Below are 23,455 nucleotides of genomic sequence, written 5' to 3'. Positions count from 1 at the left end.
GTTCAAGAAATAGAAATACATCTAAAAATAATGATAGGAGAGATGGCTCAGCAGTTAAGAGCACTTGATGCTCTTGCAGAGAACCCAGCTTCAAGTCTCATCACCCACGTGGCAGCTCACAACCGTGCACAGCTTCAGATCTGGGGGATCTGATACCTTCTTCTGACTTTCAAGGACACTGCATGCATGTAGTGCACATACATACATGCATAAAAACACTCATGTACATAAAAACGTATCTAGATAATCTTTTAAAAACAATAATAAAGTGTGTTAAACTGATAAACTGGTAACTGTTGCTTATTGTCATTATATAGTATCATCACTTTACCGTTTACTGTATATGCTACACTTCGGAACGACCCAAAGCAGGTATGTTTATATCAGGATCACCATACACACTGGAGTGATGTGTGATGCTATGACATTCCCAAGGTCACTAGGCTTTTTGGAATCTTTCAGCTCCCTTATAATTTATGGTTGTGGGGCTACAGTCATATGTATGGTCTGTTGTGACTTTGACATCGTGAGACTGTAACTGAGTCTCTGTCGAATCTAATAGTAGAAACGCACTTGTTTCAGTTTCATTGAAGATAAAAAACTGAATGGAAGGTGTAAAGAGCAGGGAGAGGGGATCCAGAGCAGTTAAAATTTCCTTTTCTCATTCAACCGTTGTCTGTAACCAGGTGCTGAGCAAATGTTTAACCACTTGTTTTTAAAAAATACTGGAAATTAAAGGATAATTTTTCCCCTCATTTTATGAGGATCCATTTCATCTTCATTAAAACGCTGAAATTATGGCTTTAACGCTTCTTGAAGTCATTATTTTCATATAAAGCATGAGGAGAAATTAAAAAATTCAATTTTCAATAATATATATTAAAAATATCCACACAACCCTGCTATATCCTACGAATGTTGTAGTGAACAGCGACCCCTCCATACCATCCAAATCATGCTCCCTAGAAGCTTAGAGTTTAGAGAGGATGGGTAGAACAGTAAGTGAAATTGTTGTTGACTATACAAGTTAGAGCTATGGAGAAAAGACAAATGGTAAGGAGAGTGAAGTGGTAGACAGGTGAACTAGCATTCATACTCCAGTATGGGAAGCATTATAACAAGACACAAGAGCTTTAGCATACCAGTGTGGGAAGTGAGGTAGCTGTGTTGGTTTTAATGAGATGACCCCTACAGCCTCAGGCAATTGAATGTCTGGTGCTGCTTGGGAGGTTTAGGAGAAGTGTTTTTGTTGGAGGAAGTATGTCATTGGAGGTGGGCTTTGAGAGTTTAAAGACTCATGCCATTTCGAGTTTGTTCTCTCCGCTTATGCTGTGGTTCGAGATGTGAGACCTCAGCTTCCTGCTATAGTTGCTATGTCTACTGCTTGCCACCATGCTTTCCCAAAACAACAGACTCTCAATCCTCTAGAACTGTAAGCTCAGATACATGCCATATGTAAGATGACTTGGTCATGGTGTTTTATCACAGCAACACAGGAGGAACTAGAACAGTGGCTCTCCAGGTTGGAGGGTGGGATCTGGCTACTGAAGACCCAGGTGTTTTAATGTGAAATGCACCCAAGCTACCTGCTTATGGCTGTGTACTTTTCTGTATATTTGTTATTTGCACTAAAGCATCTTACAAAGAAGAAACTAAGAGAAAAAGCAAATCAGAAAGGAAAACACTACTTTTGCAGGGTATTACTTTTTGCCATTAAGTGCTGCAGGTTTTTTTTTTTTTATCCATATAGAGAACTATTTGTCTAGTTAGTAAACATAATCTGTTAAGACAATCTTTACATCATACCATCTTGGTTTATATACTTCCCACCCCCATGCAGTATTTGCCTAGTAGGACAATATGTTTAAGAAGTAATAACAAAATAGTTTAAGATTTTGTCTATCATTGTCTGTTTATTTCAGTTTGTGTTTTCTATTGCCAAAGGAGCACAAGAATGCTGATGGAGGGAGACAGGCTATTCCACAAGGGTGGTGGGACTGGCCTGACGTTGGACTGCTTGGGTTTCAACCTCAGCTGTTCATAATCAACTGTTCTATCCAATGCCTGTGCTAGAAAGTTTGGGTTATGTCTAATGAAAAGTGTAACGCCTGCCATGGCCCTTATGAGGTAACCTCTGCTCCTGGAAGGTTCTTCCTGATAAGAATGCACTTGTTTCTCAGGAGACTCTGAGTCACACTAGATAGTCTATGCTGATGGTGTGGTTTATGGTGAGCATTTTGAGCCACAGTAATGAGCCCTAACTCTGGTGGAGGTAGAAATTTAGCTCAGGTAGGCAGGCAGGCAGCTGGGGCTACGTAGCTGACCCTAATAAAAATGCTGAGTACCAAATCATACGTGAATATTCTTGAATGTGGTACTCTATTAAGAGTTCCACTGTTGTTTGGAGGAGCAAGTGTTGTCTAAGCAAAGATAACTGGAAACTCCACATTTGTCTTCTCCTGCAGCGAATCTTCTGCTCCTTGTCTTTTGCTGACTGAATTTGTATCTTTTTGTGGTAATAAGCTGTGAGCAAAATAGCTTTTATGAGCTGTGTAGTTTTGTCTATGACTAAACTTATGTAAAGGTGTGGTCTTTAGTATCTGTGGTTACAGGTGTGTCTTAGTTACTTTTTATTTGCAGCCATAGAGTACCATATTGAAATCCACTGGTAGCAAAAGTCCATGGAGTACACAGCAGTGAAAACTAGAGTTCAGAGGGTCAACCTATCCGAACGAAGGGTTCTGTTAGAGGAAACCATCACACAAGGTGTTATGGAATTGCTGCTTTTGAGTGAACTGGCTGTCTCTTGTAAACTTCTTGTGCAATAACAGCTATGATTCTCCCCATCCATTTACCGTGCATCTCCATGTTATGTGTACATGTAATCTCACGATTGCATCTTAATCTTGGGCACAACTTTCCCTATACATTTGGGGTAATTGGACAACTGTCCCCAGCTGTGTTTGTTTTCATTAACATATATATGGCCAGGGCCATTCTCCAGACAAAAGTATTTCAGCAAAGATACCTTTTTCCAAAGACAAAACTGCACATAAATAAACAGTAGCTCATCTCACTCACAGAGAAAAGAACTACTAACAATTAAATCCTCAATTCCTTACCTTCACCCCGGGTTATTTACATAAGACCTTAACTTAAGAGATTTACAGCTCACATTCCTGGGATGATGTTTTAGCCATTTGCTAGATACTGAGTTAAGGCAGTTACTTACCACTGACCCAAGGAGATTGCCTAAAAGGCCAGGCAGGTGACAGATGCCAAGCTTTGTGCAAATTAAGTTTTAATTCTTCCTCAGCCAGGTGTTATTCCTAGATTTTCTCCTCAGCAATTACCTGAGCGAAAGTATTTTTACTAATCAAATACTACATGCTCTGACAGAGGTTGCTTAGTCACTTAGCATATGTCCCCCTCCCTATCAGAAAGCAGCTGCAGCCAGGATGAGGGCGGGGGGGGGGGGGGGGGAACGGCACCAAAGACAGTTTACTTTCTTGTGACTTATGGACCCCTACATTCTATCTAGATTACAGTTTGAGCACATAAATTCCCTAATTGATCTTAGCCTTTAGTTGACCCTACCAGAGAACTCCCCTTTAGTCACTCCCCTTTTGGGTTGTAATTGGAAGCTGACAATTATTGCTTTATGTGCGGATCCTTATCACCTCTCTCTGTGATCCTGAAAACTTCAAGCTTTGCATTGCTTTACCAAAGAATTACTGTGTGGGTATATATACTGGTTCTCTGAGAGCACTGGGAGGATGGATGGAGAAGAACAAAGATGAGGACTGAGATGGAAAGAACTAGGTAGAATGATGAGAGAACAGCAGAAGGGACCGAAAGTAGCTAAGTATGAGAACAGAAAAGAAACTGTGTAGACAGAATTGACTTAGAAGAATAAAGTGAATGGACTAATGCTGTGGATATCGCTCTGTATAAATAAACACTGATTGGCCAATAGCCAGACAGGAAGTATAGGCGGGACTAACAGAGAGGAGAATTGAGGAAATAGGAAGGGAAGGGGGAGAGACTGCCTGGACCGCAGCCAGGACAAGAAAGATGCAAGGTACCGATAAGCCATGAGCCACGTGGCAAAGTATAGATTAATAGAAATGGGCTAAATATAAGAGTAAGAGCTAGACAATGATAGGCCTGAGCTAATGGCCAAACAGTTTAAATAATGTAAGAGTCTGTGTGTTTATTTTATAAGTGGGCTCCGGAACTGGCAGGACTTGGCGGGAGCTGGAGAGAAATTCTCTAGCTACAGACTAAGGAACTCAGTGTGTTTAGATTCATTGAATGTCCCTCAGATTAGAATCCTCAGCTGGTTGTTAGACTCTTCCACAGACCCTGGGAGCAAAGAACATAGGCTGGACCTATTATTGTTTAAGTTAATACCATCACCAAGGGGATTTGAAAAAGTTTAATTGGGTTTGTGCTTTCAGAGGGTTAGAGCCCATGATGGCAGAAGGAAGGCACAGCAGCAGGAGCAGCTGAAAGATCACATCCAACCACAAACAGGAAGGACAAAAGCACACTGGGGATGATGGGAGGCTGCTGAAGCCTCAAAGCCTGGGCCCATGACACACCTCCTAATCCTTCCCAAACAGTTCCACCAACTGGGGACCAAGTATTCAAACACATGAGCCTATGGGGGCCATTCTCATTTGAACCACCACAAAGTGTAGGAGACCAGCCCCCACATTTATTTACCCCAGGAACTCTTGAGGATTGAGGGATAAGAGACTTAGAGAGTTAAGAAGTAGAGAGAAACAGAGAGAAACACAGGATAGACTCGGGTGGGCCTGGATCCTTACCCACCGGCCCAGAGCTTTATTCTAAAAGGCAATTTATAACAATGCCAAGGGGTGGAGCAAAAGACCTGCCTTTTGCTAATTACTGTCACTTGGTACCCAGGCCTGTGGTCCAATCAACCTCTTATGCAGTCCTGCTGGGTACAGCCACTAGGAGACCCAGTGGGCTCCAACAACAAAGTATCTTTGTTTTCTTTCCAACGAGATTATGAAGAATTACCAAATAATACTGGAAAGCAATGCCTGGAAATACTAAGGAACAAAAGCATCATTAGCCATTCTTTGTTTCTCTTTTTATTATTGCTTTTGGTTTAGGAAAAGATGCCTCCACTGAGCTGCTGTGTAAGTGCTCTGAAGTCTGACTGTTTTCCTACTGAGAATACAGAGAACCTGGACACACTGTGCAGCAGGACGCGAGGCAGAGCAATAGTAACTGATGCTGGTCACCATACCCTGCTGAGAACAACTGTCCTGAGCCCCAAGTGCACACACACCCCACAGCAATAAGCGCATCACGGAGACAGAAAGAGCTCACTACTTTGAGTCTCTGTGGCAAAGTGTTCCCACAGAGAAAGGCACAGATTGAAAGGCAGTGTTCACTTTCTGCTTCTGTGATCACCACAACCAGAGCACCTTGGAGAGGAAAGGTCTCATTTCATCTCACACGTCCCAGTCATTGTTCACCAGTGAGGGAAGCAGGGCACAAGTTCAGGACAGGAACCCGGAGGCAGTAACTTTGAACGCTAAGGTCATTTCATATTTTCTTGATATTACTAAGGTTTCAATCTTTATGAATAATGTGACAGAATCAAGTTCTCTTAATTGAAAAAATGTACATATTTTCATCAAATTTTAATTATAAAAAGCTATTAATCATTGTGGTTTTGAGTTTACTTAAGGGCTCACCCACCTGGTATTCTTTTCTTTAAATTCCTCTTTAAATAAAAATTACACAGAATTTTTATAAACTAGTTAAGAATAGTGAATATAATTTTAAATTCAAAGTTGTAATTTGGGTAAATATACATTTTAAAAGGCTGACTTTGAAAAAAGGAATGTTTTAAGAGCTTACAATGACAGCAAAGAATTTCGTATCAAACTTTTAACCACACTGTAAAATAGCAATATGCTTACTTTAAATGTTGGTGAGAGGTAATTCTTCAGAAACCAGAACTTCACTGGTGTTTTGGTGTTCCGAAGAACAGAAAGCATCATAATCCTATGTAAAAGAACAGGAAACCAAGTACAAGATGACATCCTACTTTGTCAAAGGCTTTTAAATATCAAAAAGTATGAATTAAGTTTTCCATTATGAATTTATGTAGAATCAAACTGAAATATTTTCAAACATTAAGGCTGTTAAAATATGAAATGTGTAAGGATGTAAAAACGGTATCAAGTAGCTAGTGTTAAGTGGTCCTGTTACTGAACTAGGGTCTAATTCTGGCTCTGTTACTGTGTGATAAATATAAGGCCTTCAGAACCCACAAAGATGAATGACCTGTGTACCCCCAAAAATCCACCATAGGATTGCTTTAGTCTAGGCCTCTCCCCACAAAGATGAATGACCTGTGTACCCCCCAAAATCCACCATAGGATTGCTTTAGTCTAGGCCTCTCAGTAAAGGAGATGCAAGTACCCTGAAAGTATACTTTAAAAGCACCAGTACCCCCTTGCTCATATAATCAATCCCTCCTCCCTCTCTTCAACTGGACTCCAGGTGCTCAGGCCAGTGCCTAGCTGTGGATCTCTGCATCTGCTTCCATCAGTTACTGGATGAAGGCTCTATGATGACAGTTAGGGTATTTGCGGGGCGTTTACCCACCAACCCCACAGCTCCCCTGAGTTCTCTTGAGTGTGAGCAGCAGGAAATATTAGATAGAAGGATTCATATTGCGGAGATAAACAGATAGAAAATAAAGGATAGCCTCGAGAGGGCCTGGAACCTATTCCAATGAGCCCTGTCTCTGCCCCAGGGTATTTATAGACACACCAAGGGGTGGAACAAAAGACCTCCTCTCCCAGCACAGCCAAGTGCAGACCATTTCAGACACCTGCACTCAGGCCTGTGGCCCTAATCATCCTCTATGCGGACCTGCTGGGTAAAGACATGAGGAACCTGAAAACGGGCTCCCACAGGTATTCACCAATCTGATTACCGGGGTAAGCCAGTTCAAGCATCCTCTCCACTATTGCTAGTAGTCTAATCTAGAGTCGTCCTTGTGGCTTCCTGGGAATTTCCCTAGCACCAGGTTTCTCCATAACCCCATAACGGCTCCCTCTATCATGGTATCTCTTTCCTTGCTCTCCCACTCTGTCCCTGTTCCAGCTCAACCATCCCGTTTCCTCATGTTCTCATCCCCTATCCCCTCCTATCTACCACCCCTCAGCACCCCAATTTACCCCAGGAGATCTCATCTATTTCCCCTTCCCAGGGTGATCCATGCATCCCTCTTAGGGTCCTTCTTGTTACCTAGCTTGTCTGGAGCTGTGGGTTGTAGTCTGGTTATCCTTTCCTTTACATTTAGTATCCACTTATGAGTTAGTACATACCGTGTTTGTCTTTCTGAACCTGGGTTACCTCACTCAGGATAATAGGGAAATCTACAGAGACAACTGAACCAAGCTTGTGGGAACTCATGAACTCTAGACTGACAGCTGAGGAGCCTACATGGGACCAGACTAAGCCCTCTGCATGTGGAAGACAGTTGTGTAGCTTGATCTGTTTGACGGCCCCCTGGCAGTGGGATCAGGTTCCATCCCTGGTGCATGAGCTGGCTTTTTGGAGCCCATTACCTATGGTAGGACACCTTGCTCAGCTTTGATGCTGGGGGGAGGGACTTGCTCCTGCCTCAATTGAACGTACTAGGAGGCCTTACCAACTTTTGGAGGAGTGGAAAGGGGTGGGGTGGTGGTGGAAGCAGAGGGAGTGGGAGAGGGATGGGAGGGGGAACTGTGGTTGGTATGTAAAATGAAAAAAAAAAAAGCACCAGTACCATCACTGAAATAGTTCTAAGGCATTCTTTGTGATCCTTCCACTTAAACTCTTAAAACTATCCCTTGAATTCTGAATACTACCTCCTTCCCTTCTGATTTCCTTCTCTTTGAGTATGATATTCCTTCATGGGGAAAGGAACATTTACTGAACACATTTTCCACCTTATTTATTATCTTGTTACATACAGTGTATTTTCTAACCTTAAAGAAAACCATTCTAAATCAAACCAAACTAATGAAATTTAAATGTAGTTTTAAAAAATTACACATAAAAGAGCAAGATGCACAGCTGTGCATGCCTTGTTAATATTTAGGTAAAAAGAACTTACAATGACAATACATTTGTCCCTTACAGGTCTTTGGCAGGACATACAAATAATACTACTGGCTCTGGTGTGAAAGGAAGCTAAGTGTCAAGGGAGTAATAGAAAAAAGTTCTTTTCCTTTTTGTAGTTCACACCTTCATTTTGTTGAATTCTGAACTGTGTAAATGTGTAACTTTCTGAAAATATTAGAAAACAGTCACTTACCGCAGAAAACGCTCATATAAATGGCCAGAAGCGACTGAAAAGATGTTTAGGATGTCATTTTCCTTCTTGTTGTCTTCGTGCAGACTTTGTGTGAAGCTTGTAATAAAAACACAGGACAGTGGATTCTTAGTCTAAATAATACGCACAAACAGCAACTATTAAACTTTTATCATGACAATTATGAGCTATTGAATATTAAATGCCATGTATTGATTGAGGTTAATAAGCTTTTCTTCAGATATGGAATGTGATTAAACTTCCTCCACATTAATGTGTCTTAGTTAGCAACAAAATACCATGACTAAAAAGCAAGTTGGGAGGAAATGGTTTATTTGGCTTATATGTCCACAACACTGTTCATTACTGAACAAAGTCAGGACAGGAACTCAATCAGGGCAGGAATCTGGAGGCAGGAGCTGATGCAGAAGTTGTGGAGGGAAGCTGCTTACTGGTTTGGTCCTCATGGTTTGCTCGGCCTGTTTTCTTATAGAACCCAAGACCACCAGCCCAGGGATGGCACCACCCACCATGGGTTGGGCCTTCCCCTATTGAACACTGAGAAAATGCCTTACAGCTGGGAGGCTCCTTCCTCTCTGAGGACACACAAAATCAGCCAGTATACTATGTGTTAGTTTTTGTTTTACCTTGTTTTATTTGTTAATATCCCTGAGAAGCCTGTTTGTTTTCTAATGAGAGACAGAAAGGGAGTGGATCCAGATTGGAGAGGAGGAGTGGATAAACTGGAGAGAGTACAGGGAAGGGAAATTGTAATGAGAAGGTGAGAAAAAAAAAAAAAACTATTTCAATAAAAGGAAAAAAACACCAAACAAAAAAGAAAACAATTTAAAAAACTCAGATAAACAAAAAATACTGCAAAAATTTCACAAGGATCAAATTAATTTGGGATATTCTTTTTTTTTTTTTTTGTTTTCCCGAGACAGGGTTTCTCTGTGTAGTTTTGCGCCTTTCCTGGAACTCATTTGGTAGCCCAGGCTGGCCTCGAACTCACAGAGATCCACCTGGCTCTGCCTCCCGAGTGCTGGGATTAAAGGCATGCGCCACCACCGCCCAGCGGGATATTCTTAATGTACATAATTGGTGCTGATTTTTTTATTTAATTAAAAACCTAAATTATATATAAGCATATTACTTAAAGTAACTAAGATTTGAAAACTACTTGTAAATTTTATGAAAACATTTTGTGGGGCTAGAAAGATGTCTCAGCAGTTAAGAGCACTGCCTGCTCTAACAGCAGAACCAGTTCCAAGCATCCTTACGGCAAATCACAGCTGCTTGGAACTCCATTTCTGGGGCATCCAATACTCTCTTCTGGCCTCTGCCGGCACATACAGTGTACAGGTATATACCAAGGCAAAACACCCATACACATAAATAATAAAGTTAAATTTAAAAGTATTTTGGCAAGTACAAATTATTATGATGCCAGTAGTTTTCAATTTTTTTTTTTTTTTCAAGACAGGGTTTCTCTGTAGCTTTGGTGTCTGTCCTGGATCTTGCTCTGTAGACCAGGCTGGCCTCCAACTCACAAAGATCCGCTCGGCTCTGCCTCCCGAGTGCTAGGATTAAAGGCGTGCGCCACCACTGCCTGGCTCAATTTTTTTTTTTTTTTTTTTTTGTAATTCTCTGAGAAGAAAAGAGTTGCTACATGGGACTTCGGTTTCCATTAACAAAGAGTAGGCTCTAGGAAAAGAGGCATAAACTGGGCCAAGTCCAAAAGAATGGGAGTGCTTTTGAGTGTAAAACAACAAAATCTATTCAGGCTGTTGAATCTATTTGTCTTAAAGTTTCTTTTCTTATCTCTGATCAAGATGACCACTTGTTTACTCTCACAACTTCGAAGTTCTCTTCTAGTTAGCGTTAACTGTTAACCTGTCAGAGACTCCAGTCATCTGAGAACAGTCTCAATCAGAATTCCCCACATCAGGCCTTTGGGCATGTCTACAGGGGCCCTCTTGACTGTGGTTGATGTAAAGGCCCAGCCCACTTTGGCAGTGTTATTCCCTACACAGGTGGTCCTGAAAGCTAGCCAAGCATGAACCTTGGCAAACCAGCAAGCTGCATTCCTCCATGGTTTCAGCTTCCCATTCCTGCTTGAGTTCCTGCCATGACGTTCTTCACAGAGGGACTATGACCTGGCAGTGCTGGCCGGATAAACCCTTTCCTCCCTCAAGTCTGTTGGTTATGACTGAACGAAACTAGAATACATCCACACTTCTCAAATAGACTTTCCAAGTTCTCTACAAAATGGATCGATAGCAAACAACTTTATTTGCTAGTCTGCCTTCCTTTCCTCTTCTGGGTATAAGTTGGTTATTTAGGGGAACCAGTCTTCCTCCATTTCCATTCTGAGGTCCATGTGGAACAGGCCTTCCCTAGGCATCACAGGAGAAAGCATATTACCCAATTGTGGACAGTTACAGTGCTCAGTTCAATTTGGGAAACCTGTGATGGTATGACCTGGATCAGCTGTGGAACTTTTGTTGGCATTAAATGGAAAGAGATCATTTTTATAAGCTGGAGAGTAAACCTTTATTTTTAAAATCTCTCTGGAAACATAGGAGGCAAAGAAAGAGTAGAATCAGGAGACGGAGACAGTTTGGGGACCATGCCACTCAATACCCACAGTTACGTCTAGTCGTGTGTTATTGGATTATGCATATTACAAACCAAACCTTCTCTTTCCTTTCATCCTCTTGCCCCTTTTTGTGTGCTGGAGATGGAACCTTGAGCTTCACACATGCTAGGAAAACACTCTACTACTGAACTACACCCTAATACTTTTTAAAATTAACAATATGACTCACAAACACCCTATGATATTCAGTGTGACAACCATGCTGGACTGCCTTCTACTCTGAGGAACACACCTTGTGTTTCTTCATTTAACCAGGCACCTTTACTCTATTACAACTTTGAACACCATCTTTCCTTACAAAGACTGTTGGTCATACTCTACTGAGTCTTTCCCAAGGTCTCGAGGTCCCCCAGCTGGATATATACCCCACCCTTTGGTTTGAGCAGCATTTTATTTTTAGCATTTTGTAACTCCAGGTTTTTAGAATTATATTAATTCTTTGGCGACTCCACGCATGTAACGTTGGTTCTGACTGTTTTGCCCACCTCTCTTCTCTTCCTCTCACCCCACCAGCCTCTTGAATGCCAGCTTCGGGTTTTTATGTTAACTTTTATGTTTCTCTCTATGGCTCTTGGGAGAGAGGGTCTGTGCCTTATTTACTCAGATCTTTGTCACCTGCATGGATTCCTCATTGATCAATACAGTTATGCCAATAAAATATTTTGTTATTAAAATAATTACTGATAATTACCTTTTAAATGAATCCCACATGCCTCTGTTTTCATGTTTATCAGCAAGGATATCTTCCTTAATTTTACCTAATTTTTTCTTTACCTGGATAATGTGGCAAAGAGAAAATTTAGAATTTAACTGATTAGTAATAAAGTATGCCATGTAAGACAAGAAATCTTTAGAATTGTAAGACAGTAGTTACGGTTAACAAATTCATGTTATATATTAACATGAATGTTATAAAAAAATCTTTTACTACCTTGTACTATCAGTTCTGCAGAAACAAAACTTCAGAAAATATTTTGGTAGTTACTATGCTGACAAATGATGTGCTTCCACTGGGGTTTGAGATTTTACCAACTTCAGGCATTACTTTGGAATTATTTCTCATTCACATAATTTAGACCCCTTTCATTCTTTCTAAGGACAGCCCCCCTTCCTCTTCCTGTGGAGGTTCTGGTGGTAATATTTGGTCTTTAGTTCTTCTGTTGAGTCCATTTAAACAGATGCTCCACCGACTGCATCAGTCTCCCCCACTGTTGATGAGAGGACTAATATAATATCTTTTCCTCCCTCTTTGCTCCTACTCACATTCTGGTATTTGCAGATACAAGTAATATTTCCCTAGTTAGGTAAAACACAATTATCTGCCTTGAATTTTGCTAATTCTTTCCACAAGCATATAAAAGCTAGCCACTAAATTATTTTGTTGTTGTTTTTTAAATGTTACTTATTTGTGTGTGTGTGTTTGCATGTATGCCACACGCTGGGAGGTGCCCAAAAGGCCAGTTCCAGGTGGTTATAAGACCAACTAATGTGGTGCTGGAAACAGATCCAGCTTTTCCCCAGGAGCAGCCAGTGCTCTTCACTGCTGAGCATCTCTCTCTCCAGCCTCAGCAACTCAGTTCCCAGTTTTGGTATTGTATTGCTCAGTTCCAAAGGCTCTTCTTAAGCAATATAAACCTAGTGCCTGGTGCCACATACATACCCAAATTTGCTATGGATTTCTTTCTTTTCTTTTCTTTTCAAGACAGCATTTCTCTGTGTAGCCCTGGCTGTCCTGTGGCCTCAAACACAGAGATCCACTTGTCTCTGTCTCCTGAGTGCTAGGATTAAAGGCGTGTGCATCATCACTATCCAGCTACTACGTACTTTTTAAAAAAAAACAGGATTCTATTTTCAAGAGTGATTATTTAAACACAATTATTTTAGACTCTTTATCAAGAATTCTCACATCTGGAATATGATCTGAATGTGCCTGGTTCTTTGTTTCTTTGTTTCTGCTGCTTTTGTGTATTTATCTTCTATCATGTTCTGGCTTCTCCACTTGAAAAATGTGATCTGCAGTTTATTGTAATCTTATTCCAGAGATGCATGGATAGTTTTGCCAGATATCTGTTTATCATATCCATCAGGAACTAGGTTAGTATCAATTCAAAGAATCCCCTGGAATACTTGATGACACAAATTTGGGCTGCTGAGAGATAATTTATTATGTTTCATCCTCATGCTGTGATAATATTGTCTCCTAAGAAATTATTATTTTATGTCGGTTTTGCGTTTTAATTTGTATTCAATTACATGCAAATTAAATCAAAATGACAGTCCAAGTGTTCCAGGATGTGTGGTGTTTATGGGAGATTCCTTGTCACTCTCAATCCCCTCCGCGTTTGCTCTCCATTCTGTTACTGTCAGTCTTCAGTTCTTTTAGCAGTTTCACTGGTTTCAAGCAGGAGTTCCTCAAACTACGCCTGCCATTGTTTAAGAATTCTTTTTCTTCTTTCCTTCCTTCCTCCCCTCCACTGCTTTCCCCTCCCTCCTCTACTGAGGCACACGGATAATGTCACGAGAGTTTAAAATAAACCCTCAGGGCAGCTTCTCAGAAGAGGAGGATGGACAAGAGAAGGAGAAGGTTCAGCTGTTACCCCAGGGGTGTGTGCCTCAGGCCTCCGCACTCACAAGCACATGCCCCCATCACAAAACAGACAGACACAATTAAAAATAATCAATCTCCAAGAAATTTGTTAAAATCGCTTTCTAATAAAAAAACAAGACATAAAAATGCTGTGAGGTGGTGAGGGAGGGAGAGGAAGGGAAAAGAGACAGAGAAAGGACTCAGGGGACAGAGACAAGAGAATCTCTTGAGTTTGAGGGCAACTTAGTCTATACAGCAAATTCTGGAGCAGCCAGGGCTACACAGTGAGACCCTGTCTCAAAAACAACCAGCAAGAACAACAAATAGCTATTCTCCGTCTCTCTCTTTCCAGGACTACTCAGCCTGTGTCCTGACTCATCTCCAGAGCCCGGTGTGTCGGAGGCCAGCCCTGACCTGTTGAAGGGTTCTTGAGGGGAGGAGTGAGGAATGAGGAAGTATTAGATAGAAACACAGATGGAGCCAAGAATGACAGAAGCACAGGACAGCTTCAGGAGGGCCCTGGGTCAATACCCAGTCGCCCCAACTTTATTCATGATGGGCTTTGTACATCAGGAAGGGGAGGGGCAAAAGGCCTCCCTTTTCAAGGTCGAGGTATAAAGTACCAACAAGTGTAGACCCTTCAAAACACCTGGTAACCATGCCCTTGGCCAAATCATTCCATTACTTACCTTGAGTAAGGCCTTACTAGGGAGCTTCTGTGGGCCCCCACATTGGTGTACAGCATTATCTGGTTATAGATATAGTAAGTATTCTAATATAACAAAATCTAAACAAAAATACCATTCCTTTTGTCTTCAAGCTCCATTTTCATAACCTTAAATTTTCCTTCTTTTCACTGAGTTACAGAGCAAAATTTTAAAGAACAAATTTTTAGCTGCCATTAAACAAAACGAAGAGGAAAATGTACTTGATAAGGCCTATGGAGACCTGCGGCCTCGCATACCTCCATTTTCAGTGTCGTGCTCTTGAAACTGTTCAACACAACAACGACATCTCCAGCACCTGTCTCAGAGTCTGTTCCTTCATGCCTAAAAGAGAACACAAATGCCCAGAATTTACTCAACAACAGACTATAATTTTGATGATATAAATAATTCCTTTATAATAAAACTGTTTGTATTATATGGTCAATTTATATATACCAAAATATTATAATTAAATATTTAATTAAGCTTATTTTTATAAATTAAAATGATCTAGAGGCATTTATTAAATTTAATATTCTAATTACTCATAAAGTTTACATTCTTGCTTATGTTTGCTGTAGTATGACATGGCTTTCACAATGCTCAGAACTTTTAACTGACATGCTGTACTGATAATTAAAATGAGAGACGATTTCTAGACTTGAAAGCTTTCAATTCCAGAGGAATTCTACTGTCAAAACTCTCCAATCTCCACCAGCATTTTCAAATCCCGACACTGAAAGGATTTATTTATTTATTTAAGTTTTTTGAGACAGGGTTTCCCTGTGTAGTTTTGGTTCCTGTCCTGGATCTTACTCTGTAGACCAGGCTTGCCTCGAATTCAGAAATCCGCCTGGCTCTGCCTCCTGAATACTGGGATTAAAGGTGTATACCACCACTGCCCGGTGTCTGAAAGGCATTATTAACTCAGTAACTCCAAGTTATGTCTATTTGTATCACTTTGATTCTATTTTACACCACATATAATGTAGTTCACTCATTAAATTTCAAAACTGTTAAACAATCACGGCAATTGAACATATATATGATGACTATGTATAATAACATTAAAGTTTGTCAAAGAGAAGGAAATTCGAGGTCACATTTTATTATATTTTGGTATGTATCTTAATGTTTTCCAACATGACCACATGGAGATCCTGGCACTAGGATAACTAACACATGCCTTTGACTCCCTCTGACTTCAAGTTCCCCACTGGAGCGCACTGAACCAAAGTAGAAAGCATGATCCTGCCCAACTGCTAGCTGTTCACTAGGAAATTGAAAGGGGTCCAATGCATACAACACAAATGTCACATGTTAAAGTAACCTTTAAACCCTTCTAGTCAAACCCTGCTCAAAGGCATTGGCAACTTTACTCTCTTAACACCCAGTTCACAGACACCAACCTGGGGTACTGGGCCCAACTCTACAGCAGCTAGGTTCCAGAGGAAACTGCTGCCCCAGGCCGCAGAGATGAGGAACTCTCCTGTTCTGGGCACTACTTGAAGGACTTTCTAGGTGCCAGAAAACCAGTATCTATGGATGGTAGAATTATTATCCTAGATGCAAACTGAGCCTTGCTGGTTTGGGCATGCACCATGGTGGCTCCAGCAGACCTTATCAACAACGCTAAGTGGTTAATTAATACCCACCAGACAGAGGTAGAGTCAGTAACTCAAGGGAAGAGAGAAGCTAAGTAGAGAAAACAAACTTCACTGACAAGGAATTAAGGCAGGAGGAAAAGAAATCATTCAATTAATTTATATTCTCAGTAAGGTTTGAGAAACTATTGTATCTCAGTTAAGTCTTTCACTACAAAATGAAAGAAATCACCATGTATCAGAAAAGAACTATTTTGTGTTTTTCCTAGAATTCTAAATATAAAATTTTAAATTTTTAGAGAGAGGAAAAAAATCTGGCTTCTCATTTCTCATCGAAAACACTGACTAAAAGCAGAAAATGAAGAAGCCTTGCATCAAGTATTTTTTAATGTCCTAAATGGTTTATTGGGTATGAATTTTATGAACATTATGCGTATTAGCGGTAACAGTAGAGCTGAAGAGTATTTTGCCTTCTCCAGGTTGCATAGTGAGATTCACCAATAATGTGGTGGAACTTGTGGCCCTTTTCAAGACCACAGCTCTTGTGGTCAGCAGATGTCAGCCTATGAATCTCTCTGTGCTTGTGGACTGGTGTGGTGATTCCTTCTGATGACTTTATGGAATGGATCAATGAGGATAATCTCTAAAAATTTGTATGTGGAGTCTTCACCAACCCAGTAAGAATTCAGGACTCTCAAAGCCCTAAAGTAGTGTCCAGCTTTCTCCTCAGCAACAGACTGAAGGTTTTGGACAAACCTGAGCTGGTTGACACCATGAAGGGAAGGCTTGCTGCTGCTGTGGATATAGCTCTGTATAAATAAAACACTGATTGGCCAGTAGCCAGACAGGAAGTATAGGCGGGACTAACAGAGAGGAGAGAAGAAAAGGAGAGGAAGGCAGGGGGAGGAGACACCAGCTGCCCTTCAGGGAACATCATGTAGAGGCAACAGGTGAAGCCACGGAACACGTGGCAACATATAGATTAACAGAAATGGGCTGAGTATAAGAGTAAGAGCTAGACAATGGTAGGCCTGAGCTAATGGCCGAGCAGTTTAAATAATAGAAGAGTCGGTGTGTTCATTTTATAAGTGGGCTCTGGGACTGGCGGGGTTTGGCGGGAGCTGGAGAGAAATTCTCAAGCTACAGCTGTAAGTTGCACCCTTAGGAACTGGGTGTTAGCGGCCACCATGGTGGACACAAATCCTGCATATGACATAACCTTGGTTGGCCTTGGATCCCAGCCTTCATGGTTTATTAGGCCTTGTGGGGCAGGGAGCCTGTGCAGTGCAGAGAGCCAGAGGTTCTGTCAGCAGAGGACCAACTGCTGCATCTTTCATAGCTCCTGATGTATTTGTATGCACCTATCTTGGCTTACCTGATAGCTGTTGTCAGAGGAAAGGAAGAAGCCTTTCTCTCAGGTGTTAACTATTCTTAAGAAAACATTGCAACATTAATTTCAACTCCTGGCTGTAATTTATATAACAAGATACTAGAAACTTTCAGGCAATGGAGAAAGGGTAGCACACTACTGGTGTTTATGAAAACGTGTGGAAATGTATATATCATGAGAATCTAGCAGATACTGCAAGAATCAGAAAGCTAAAACTATCTTTTCCAAAGAATCAAGTCATTTTTTTTGACAGTTTCATATATGTGTACAATATATTCTGTTTACAGCCCCCATCTTCCTCCCATGTCTAACAATATCTCCTCTCCTGCATCTGTCATGAAGTTTGGTTTTATTGTATGAGCTATTTAATTTAACCAGGGCCATCTGTAGACTCCTGGACTAGGACTATCCACTGGCACCTAGTGGTGTCATCTGCGAATAAACAGGAAGGCAGTAACTCCCCACTTCCTTACAATCAGCAGAAAATAATTCAGCACTGTGAGGTAAGGTTTCATCCATGTCTAACTGTGATAGACTCATTCTTAAGTAGCTCCACAATTGTCGAGAGTTCATGATTGCAATAGCTACAAGTGGTGGTTTGAATGTTGAGTGTCCCCACAGGCTTGTGTATTTGACTACTTGGTCCTCAGCTGGTGGTGCTGTTTGGGAGTGGGAGGTATTAAGAGAAAGTATGCCACTGGGATCAGTCTTTGAGAATTTGAAGCCTTATGCCACTTCCAGTTGGCTCTCTCTGACTTGTGTTTGAGGACATCTATCCCTCTGGAACTATAAGCCAAAATAAACTCCTTCCATGAGTTGCTTTTGGTTGTGGTATTTTATCACAGCAACAGAGAACAACTAAAACATTATATTGCTAATGAGATGACATCTCATAGACCTCCTCCCCATCTTTTGGCTCTAATATTCTTTCTGCCTCCTCTTCTGCTATGTTACCTCAGCCTTGGAGGAGATGGCATAAACTTCTCACTAAACATTTTTTTTGGGGGGGGTGGTGGCTGTTCCCTAGACTCTCTTGCAGCTACAGTTCTGGCTGATACCTAGATTCTGCTGAACAGACAAATACGTTTTCATGGAGTAAAACTTGAAGGGGCAATGTACTAATGTTTTGCTAGTTCTGTTGACAAGCACAACCACTGAGACATGAGGTTTTACAGAAAATCTAACGGTTTACTTGCTTAGCATTCTGGGCTCAGAAAGCCAGCTGGTGTGTATCATAGTGGTAGCAGCTTCTTGCTTTCTTACTTTTGAATCATGGAAAGTATCAGCTCTTTTCCTGTTAGGTTCTCAGATTTGTCCTATATGCCATTCCTGGGAGCCAGCTCTTCAACACCTTCTAAGTGTAGTCTGAATTTGGAAGGACTAGTCCACTGCTAGTTGTCACTTGAGTAGGCCTCACAGTAGGCAGACATAAATACTGAGTATACCAGATAGATCTAGATGTTGGTGTTGTGATATCCCACCTGAAAATAAGGCCTAGAGGCTTAATTTTTGGGGTACAGCCTAAAGTCTAGTGCTATGAGGGCCTTTCAGGTGCTAGGTTTGCTGTGGTGGGCTTGATTTTGGGGTTCAGGGCAAAGTTGTGCTTATTGTTTAGTATACCAAGTAGAGGATTTCTCAAGGCCATGCTGCTAGTAGTTATAGGAAACTGTCCTTCCTATCCTCTTCAATGGATTTGTTTTTATTTATTTCCTGATATAGTAATGTATTAGAATATCATTGTTGTGCATGAATAGTCATTAAAATCCTATGGGGTGGCTAAGTCCTGAAAAGTCATTTCCTGTCAGCTTGCACACAATTAGATCTAATCTAATATTTTTTTTTGGATTTTAATTACCATTTTGATAATCTGATGTAACACTAAACAATTATTCACATATAAAGCTCTAAAAGTGGTTTGGAAAAGTCAATGAAATGACTCCTAATGGTATTCTGCTATACTCATATCATAAATCATCACCTAGCCCAACAACTGATGGAAACATATGCAGAGACCCACAGCCAAATATTAGGTGGACCTCAGGGAATCCTGTGGAAGAGGGGGAGAATTGTGGGAGCCAAAGGGGCCAAGGATACCATGGAAAAACACAGAGTCAACTAACTTGGGCTCATAGGGTCTCACAAAGACTGAACCACCAACCAGAAAGCTTGCATAGGACTAACCTAGGCCCTCTGCACATGTTACAGGTGTGTAGCTTGGTGTTCTTGTGGGACTCCTAACAGTGGGAGCAGGGGATATCTCTGACTCTGTTACCTGCATCTGGGACCCTTCCCTTCTACTGGGTTGCCTCCTCTAGCCTTAATAGGAAAGGAAATGGCTAGTCTTACTGCAACTTGATATGCTATGGCTGGCTGATACGCATGGGAGGCCTGCCATTTTCTGAAGAGAAAAGAGGAAGAGTGGATGGGAGGGTGAGGTTATGGGGAAGGACTGGGAGGAGAGAAGGGAGGGAGGGGAAAATGTGATCAGGCTGGAATTAATTAATTAATTAATTAATTTTAAAAAGTGGTTTGGATAACTCACCCAACTATTTCATAAATATCTTCAGATTTTCCTTCACGTAATTTTAGTATCCATGCACCTGGGTTTGCTTTTAATTGAAAATATCCCTTTGAAGATGAAAGGGGGAAACTATTTAATTATGTGAATGAGAATATCCAATTATTCATTAAATATTATATATAAACTAGCCAAGAAAGCATTTAGTGTGAATGAATGAGAAAATTCTACAAATGGACTCCAAGGAAGGAGATTTTACAATAAGCAATAAACGCATATTCTAAAAGTATGATTTTTCCTTGTTTTGAGACAGGTTTTCACCATGCCTGACTCAATTCTTTCTATTTTTAAACGTAATTAATTCAACTTTAGGGTACTGGAGAGATGGCTCAGTGGTAAAGGACACTTGCTGAAGATTGGAGTTGGACTCCTAGCACCCACTGAGCGGCACACAACCCCTTAGAACTCCTGTTCCAGAAGGATGTGACACCATCTTCTGCTCTCTGTGCACCTCCATGTACATGGCAGATACTCATATAGACACATACACATCAATAAAAATGAAATAAATCTTAAGATTAAATTCTGTTTCCTATTACTTGTTCAACAATTTAAGACTAGCGATTATTGTATCTTCACTATGAGGAAAACTTGAGGTTTCACCAAAATGTTAAATAGCATTAATTAAATATTTAGACTACTTACAAGATTGGCCATTACTATTGTGTCAACTAAAGCAGAATTGTTTTTTGTGCCCAGCGTAAACTGCAGACCCTGAGGGGGCTGTTCTGTTGTCATGTCAAAGCAATGTCCTTCAAGTAGCAGATACTCTAGCTCATACTCTGCTGTAACCACTCTTTCAGTCTGCAGAGGAACACATAATTGGTTGAGTATTAAGGCTCATAAGAATAAAAATTTTGTAATGAATAAAAGTGATGATCCTAAAATAAAACAGTACACTTTGGTTTATGACTTCAAGTCTTTCTTTAACATATGAGCAAACTGATAATTAACCAATTTCTTCAAGACAAAAGATTGTGATTAATGTTTTCTTTCCCGTACAAGTTCTTTCCCTAATTCCATGATGTATGTACCGACAACACCAGGTGGGAAGGAAGTGCATCTGGACAGGCGGTCCATAACTAGCAATATTCAAACGTCTCTTCCACACTTAGACTGGTTAATTATAAAAAAACAAAAAACCAAAACAGTTTCTATAGCATTCATTTCAAACCAGGCAAAAAAGTCACATTACTACCTACTGGCTTTCTTGAAATTTAAAAAAAATTAATGTTCATTATTTAATTACAAGTAAATGCCATTTATTTAAAAAATTAAAATTAACCTTCCCATAGCAGAACAAAGCAGAAAGAAGAGAAAGCACATACAGATGAAACATTCTTATAAATATGAACACATCTGAATTTGTTATGGGTTTAGTCAAGAAAATATGTATAGCTCATATTCTTTATGAGACACTGTATTCTCAGAATCAGTCTCTAGGAAATTTTTGAGGCAGACTCTCTCTGAATAGTCTGTGTCACTCTACGGCTTTAACTCATTATCTTCTGTTCTGACTCCCAGGTAGTTGGACAATTAGGTACATCCCAGATGTCTGCCATTCATAAATGGATTTTTAAAAGGCTTGGGCATTTCAACTGTTTACAAATTTCTTTCTATTGTAAATATTATATTTTAGGGATAGACCATTTTTTCTCCCTCACATGCACAGCATAATCAAAATATGAATGCAAATCAAATGGTATGTGATTTTTTTTACAGTTTAGAATTTTTGTTAAGCAAAATATAGTAGCTGATGTTCATCTTTGAAATATTTCACATAAGAGAGTTTTAATGCTATTATAATATGCTTAGAAATATTTTCACAGTAATATTGGAAACATTTCACATTGTATAGTTATTTTTCTTTGGTGTAACTATCTCAGAAGTGACTTCTTTAGGTCCTGAGATATAACTGCAGTGCTTGTTTGAAGGTAAACTCTTTGTGGATAGTATTTGCTCAATCCACTTTAAGATTCTGAATTATTTGTGAATTGTTGCTATTCTAGTGATGAACTTCATATTCTAGTATATACAAAACCCTTACAGCAACTTGTTTAAATGGAAGAGTTTCAGAAGGAGGAACTCAGTTGAAAGAATGTTTTGTTTTTGTTCTTATAAGCACTACAATTATATGGTAACAGTTCTCAAGAAATAAATGTTTATACACAAGTACTCTAGTCACTTCTGAATGTCCTGCTATGTAGCCCAGGTTGGCTGGGAGCTTAAATCAGTTCTCCTTCCACAGTCTTCAAAATGCTCAGATTACAAGCGTGTACCCATGTTCAGCTCATTTTTGTATTTCTGCTCTTTACCTAAATCTCCTTTCTACTCCAGTAAATGGCTCGCTGGGATAGTTACAGATACCTTAAAAACTATTGTACACAATGGGAACAGTCAGGAAGACAGCCAACTGCTATAGATGCTGAGTTTCTAAAGAGCCACCTTATTCACCGAGTCTAGGAAGACACAAGGACCTCGTTTTCTAACTGTAGAGTTATAGCTGCTGCTCCTCTCCACAGTTTCCAAAGTTCAAGAGAACAGCTGCTCACTGCCCAAGTGTTTAGTCGACCTGCACTCGGTGTCTAAGAACGACAGCTGTCACCTGCAGGCAGGACTTTTATTTCTTAGCTATTAATTGTCCCACTGCAAATTTTTTGCATTTTTGGTTGGGATCTTTAAAGTTATCTTAATAATACACATTGTTTATTCTGTTTATGAGACTCCAATAGATCCTTGTAAGTGATCTCACCAATCATGATGACAACAGGGATTTTACTTTTCCAAATTTCTTTTCTAAACTTTTCTCTTCATACATTTTAATATTTTGTATTTTCTTATTCTTTACTTATACTTAAAGGTTGATTTCAGATGATGAAAAAAGCACAGTTTTAGGTTTCTTCCTTTTGGTGAGAGGTACAGGTTGAGGGCACCAGGGAGTCAGTTAGAAGGAAACCCCACAAATCTACATGACTGGATCAACAGAAATTTCAGTAGACGGGACAGTCTTTAGGCAAAAGGCACACATGAGGACAATACGAACCAAACTCCCACAGGCCAACATGTATGCCTCCTTACTGGAGGTGCAAGGTCACGTGCCTTCTGTGATGACGATGACAAATGCAGAAGCTAGGAAACGTTGTGAAGGAAGGCAATAAGGACTATTTGCTCTGCAATTTCTGAGAATCAATTTTAGGCAATCTCTTTTAAAGTGCTGTGAATTTGTTAGCTTCTTCCTGAAAACTCTTTCTCATTTCAAGATTCTGAAAAATTCAATGGATTTTTACACACTATGCTATCATTTGGAACCACAGCTTAATCCAAAGATAGTCTCAGAAAGTTTGTACCATATTTAAATGTCAGATAACTTAAAGAGCAATAAGAGATGGGGGAAGAAAAGGCGTGAGGGAAGGAAGGAAGGAAGGAAGGAAGGAAGGAAGGAAGGAAGGAAGGAAGGAAGGAAGGAAGGGAAGGGTTCGAGAGACAAAAGCTGCACAGCAGCTCTATCAGAAGAGGGAAGGGCAGAGACTGAAGTGGGAAGATGGACTCAAACACACCATCAGCACCGGAGTCCTCC

General features: G+C 40.3%; 1 protein-coding gene and 1 pseudogene across 1 annotated transcript in view; both read right to left on the bottom strand.

Moving 5' to 3' along the window:
- The window catches only part of Uggt2 (UDP-glucose glycoprotein glucosyltransferase 2), a 128,610-nt gene that overhangs the window by 26,652 nt on the left and 78,503 nt on the right, over positions 1-23,455 (bottom strand). Inside the window, exons 28-33 of the mRNA XM_059273201.1 lie at positions 20,524-20,682; positions 19,843-19,928; positions 14,564-14,648; positions 11,704-11,786; positions 8,357-8,452; positions 5,964-6,048 (exon numbers count right to left, since the gene is read on the bottom strand). Of these exons, the coding sequence (XP_059129184.1) occupies positions 5,964-6,048; positions 8,357-8,452; positions 11,704-11,786; positions 14,564-14,648; positions 19,843-19,928; positions 20,524-20,682 (594 nt within the window). The remainder of the gene's footprint in view (positions 1-5,963; positions 6,049-8,356; positions 8,453-11,703; positions 11,787-14,563; positions 14,649-19,842; positions 19,929-20,523; positions 20,683-23,455) is intronic.
- LOC131919229 (large ribosomal subunit protein eL15-like) lies at positions 16,347-19,578 on the bottom strand (annotated as a pseudogene).

This window comes from Peromyscus eremicus, chromosome 9, assembly GCF_949786415.1.
Source record: "Peromyscus eremicus chromosome 9, PerEre_H2_v1, whole genome shotgun sequence".
NCBI classification, from domain to species: Eukaryota; Metazoa; Chordata; class Mammalia; order Rodentia; family Cricetidae; genus Peromyscus; species Peromyscus eremicus.
The sequence above is the reverse complement of the archived record's forward strand: the minus strand, read 5'-3'. Positions and strand labels throughout refer to the sequence as shown.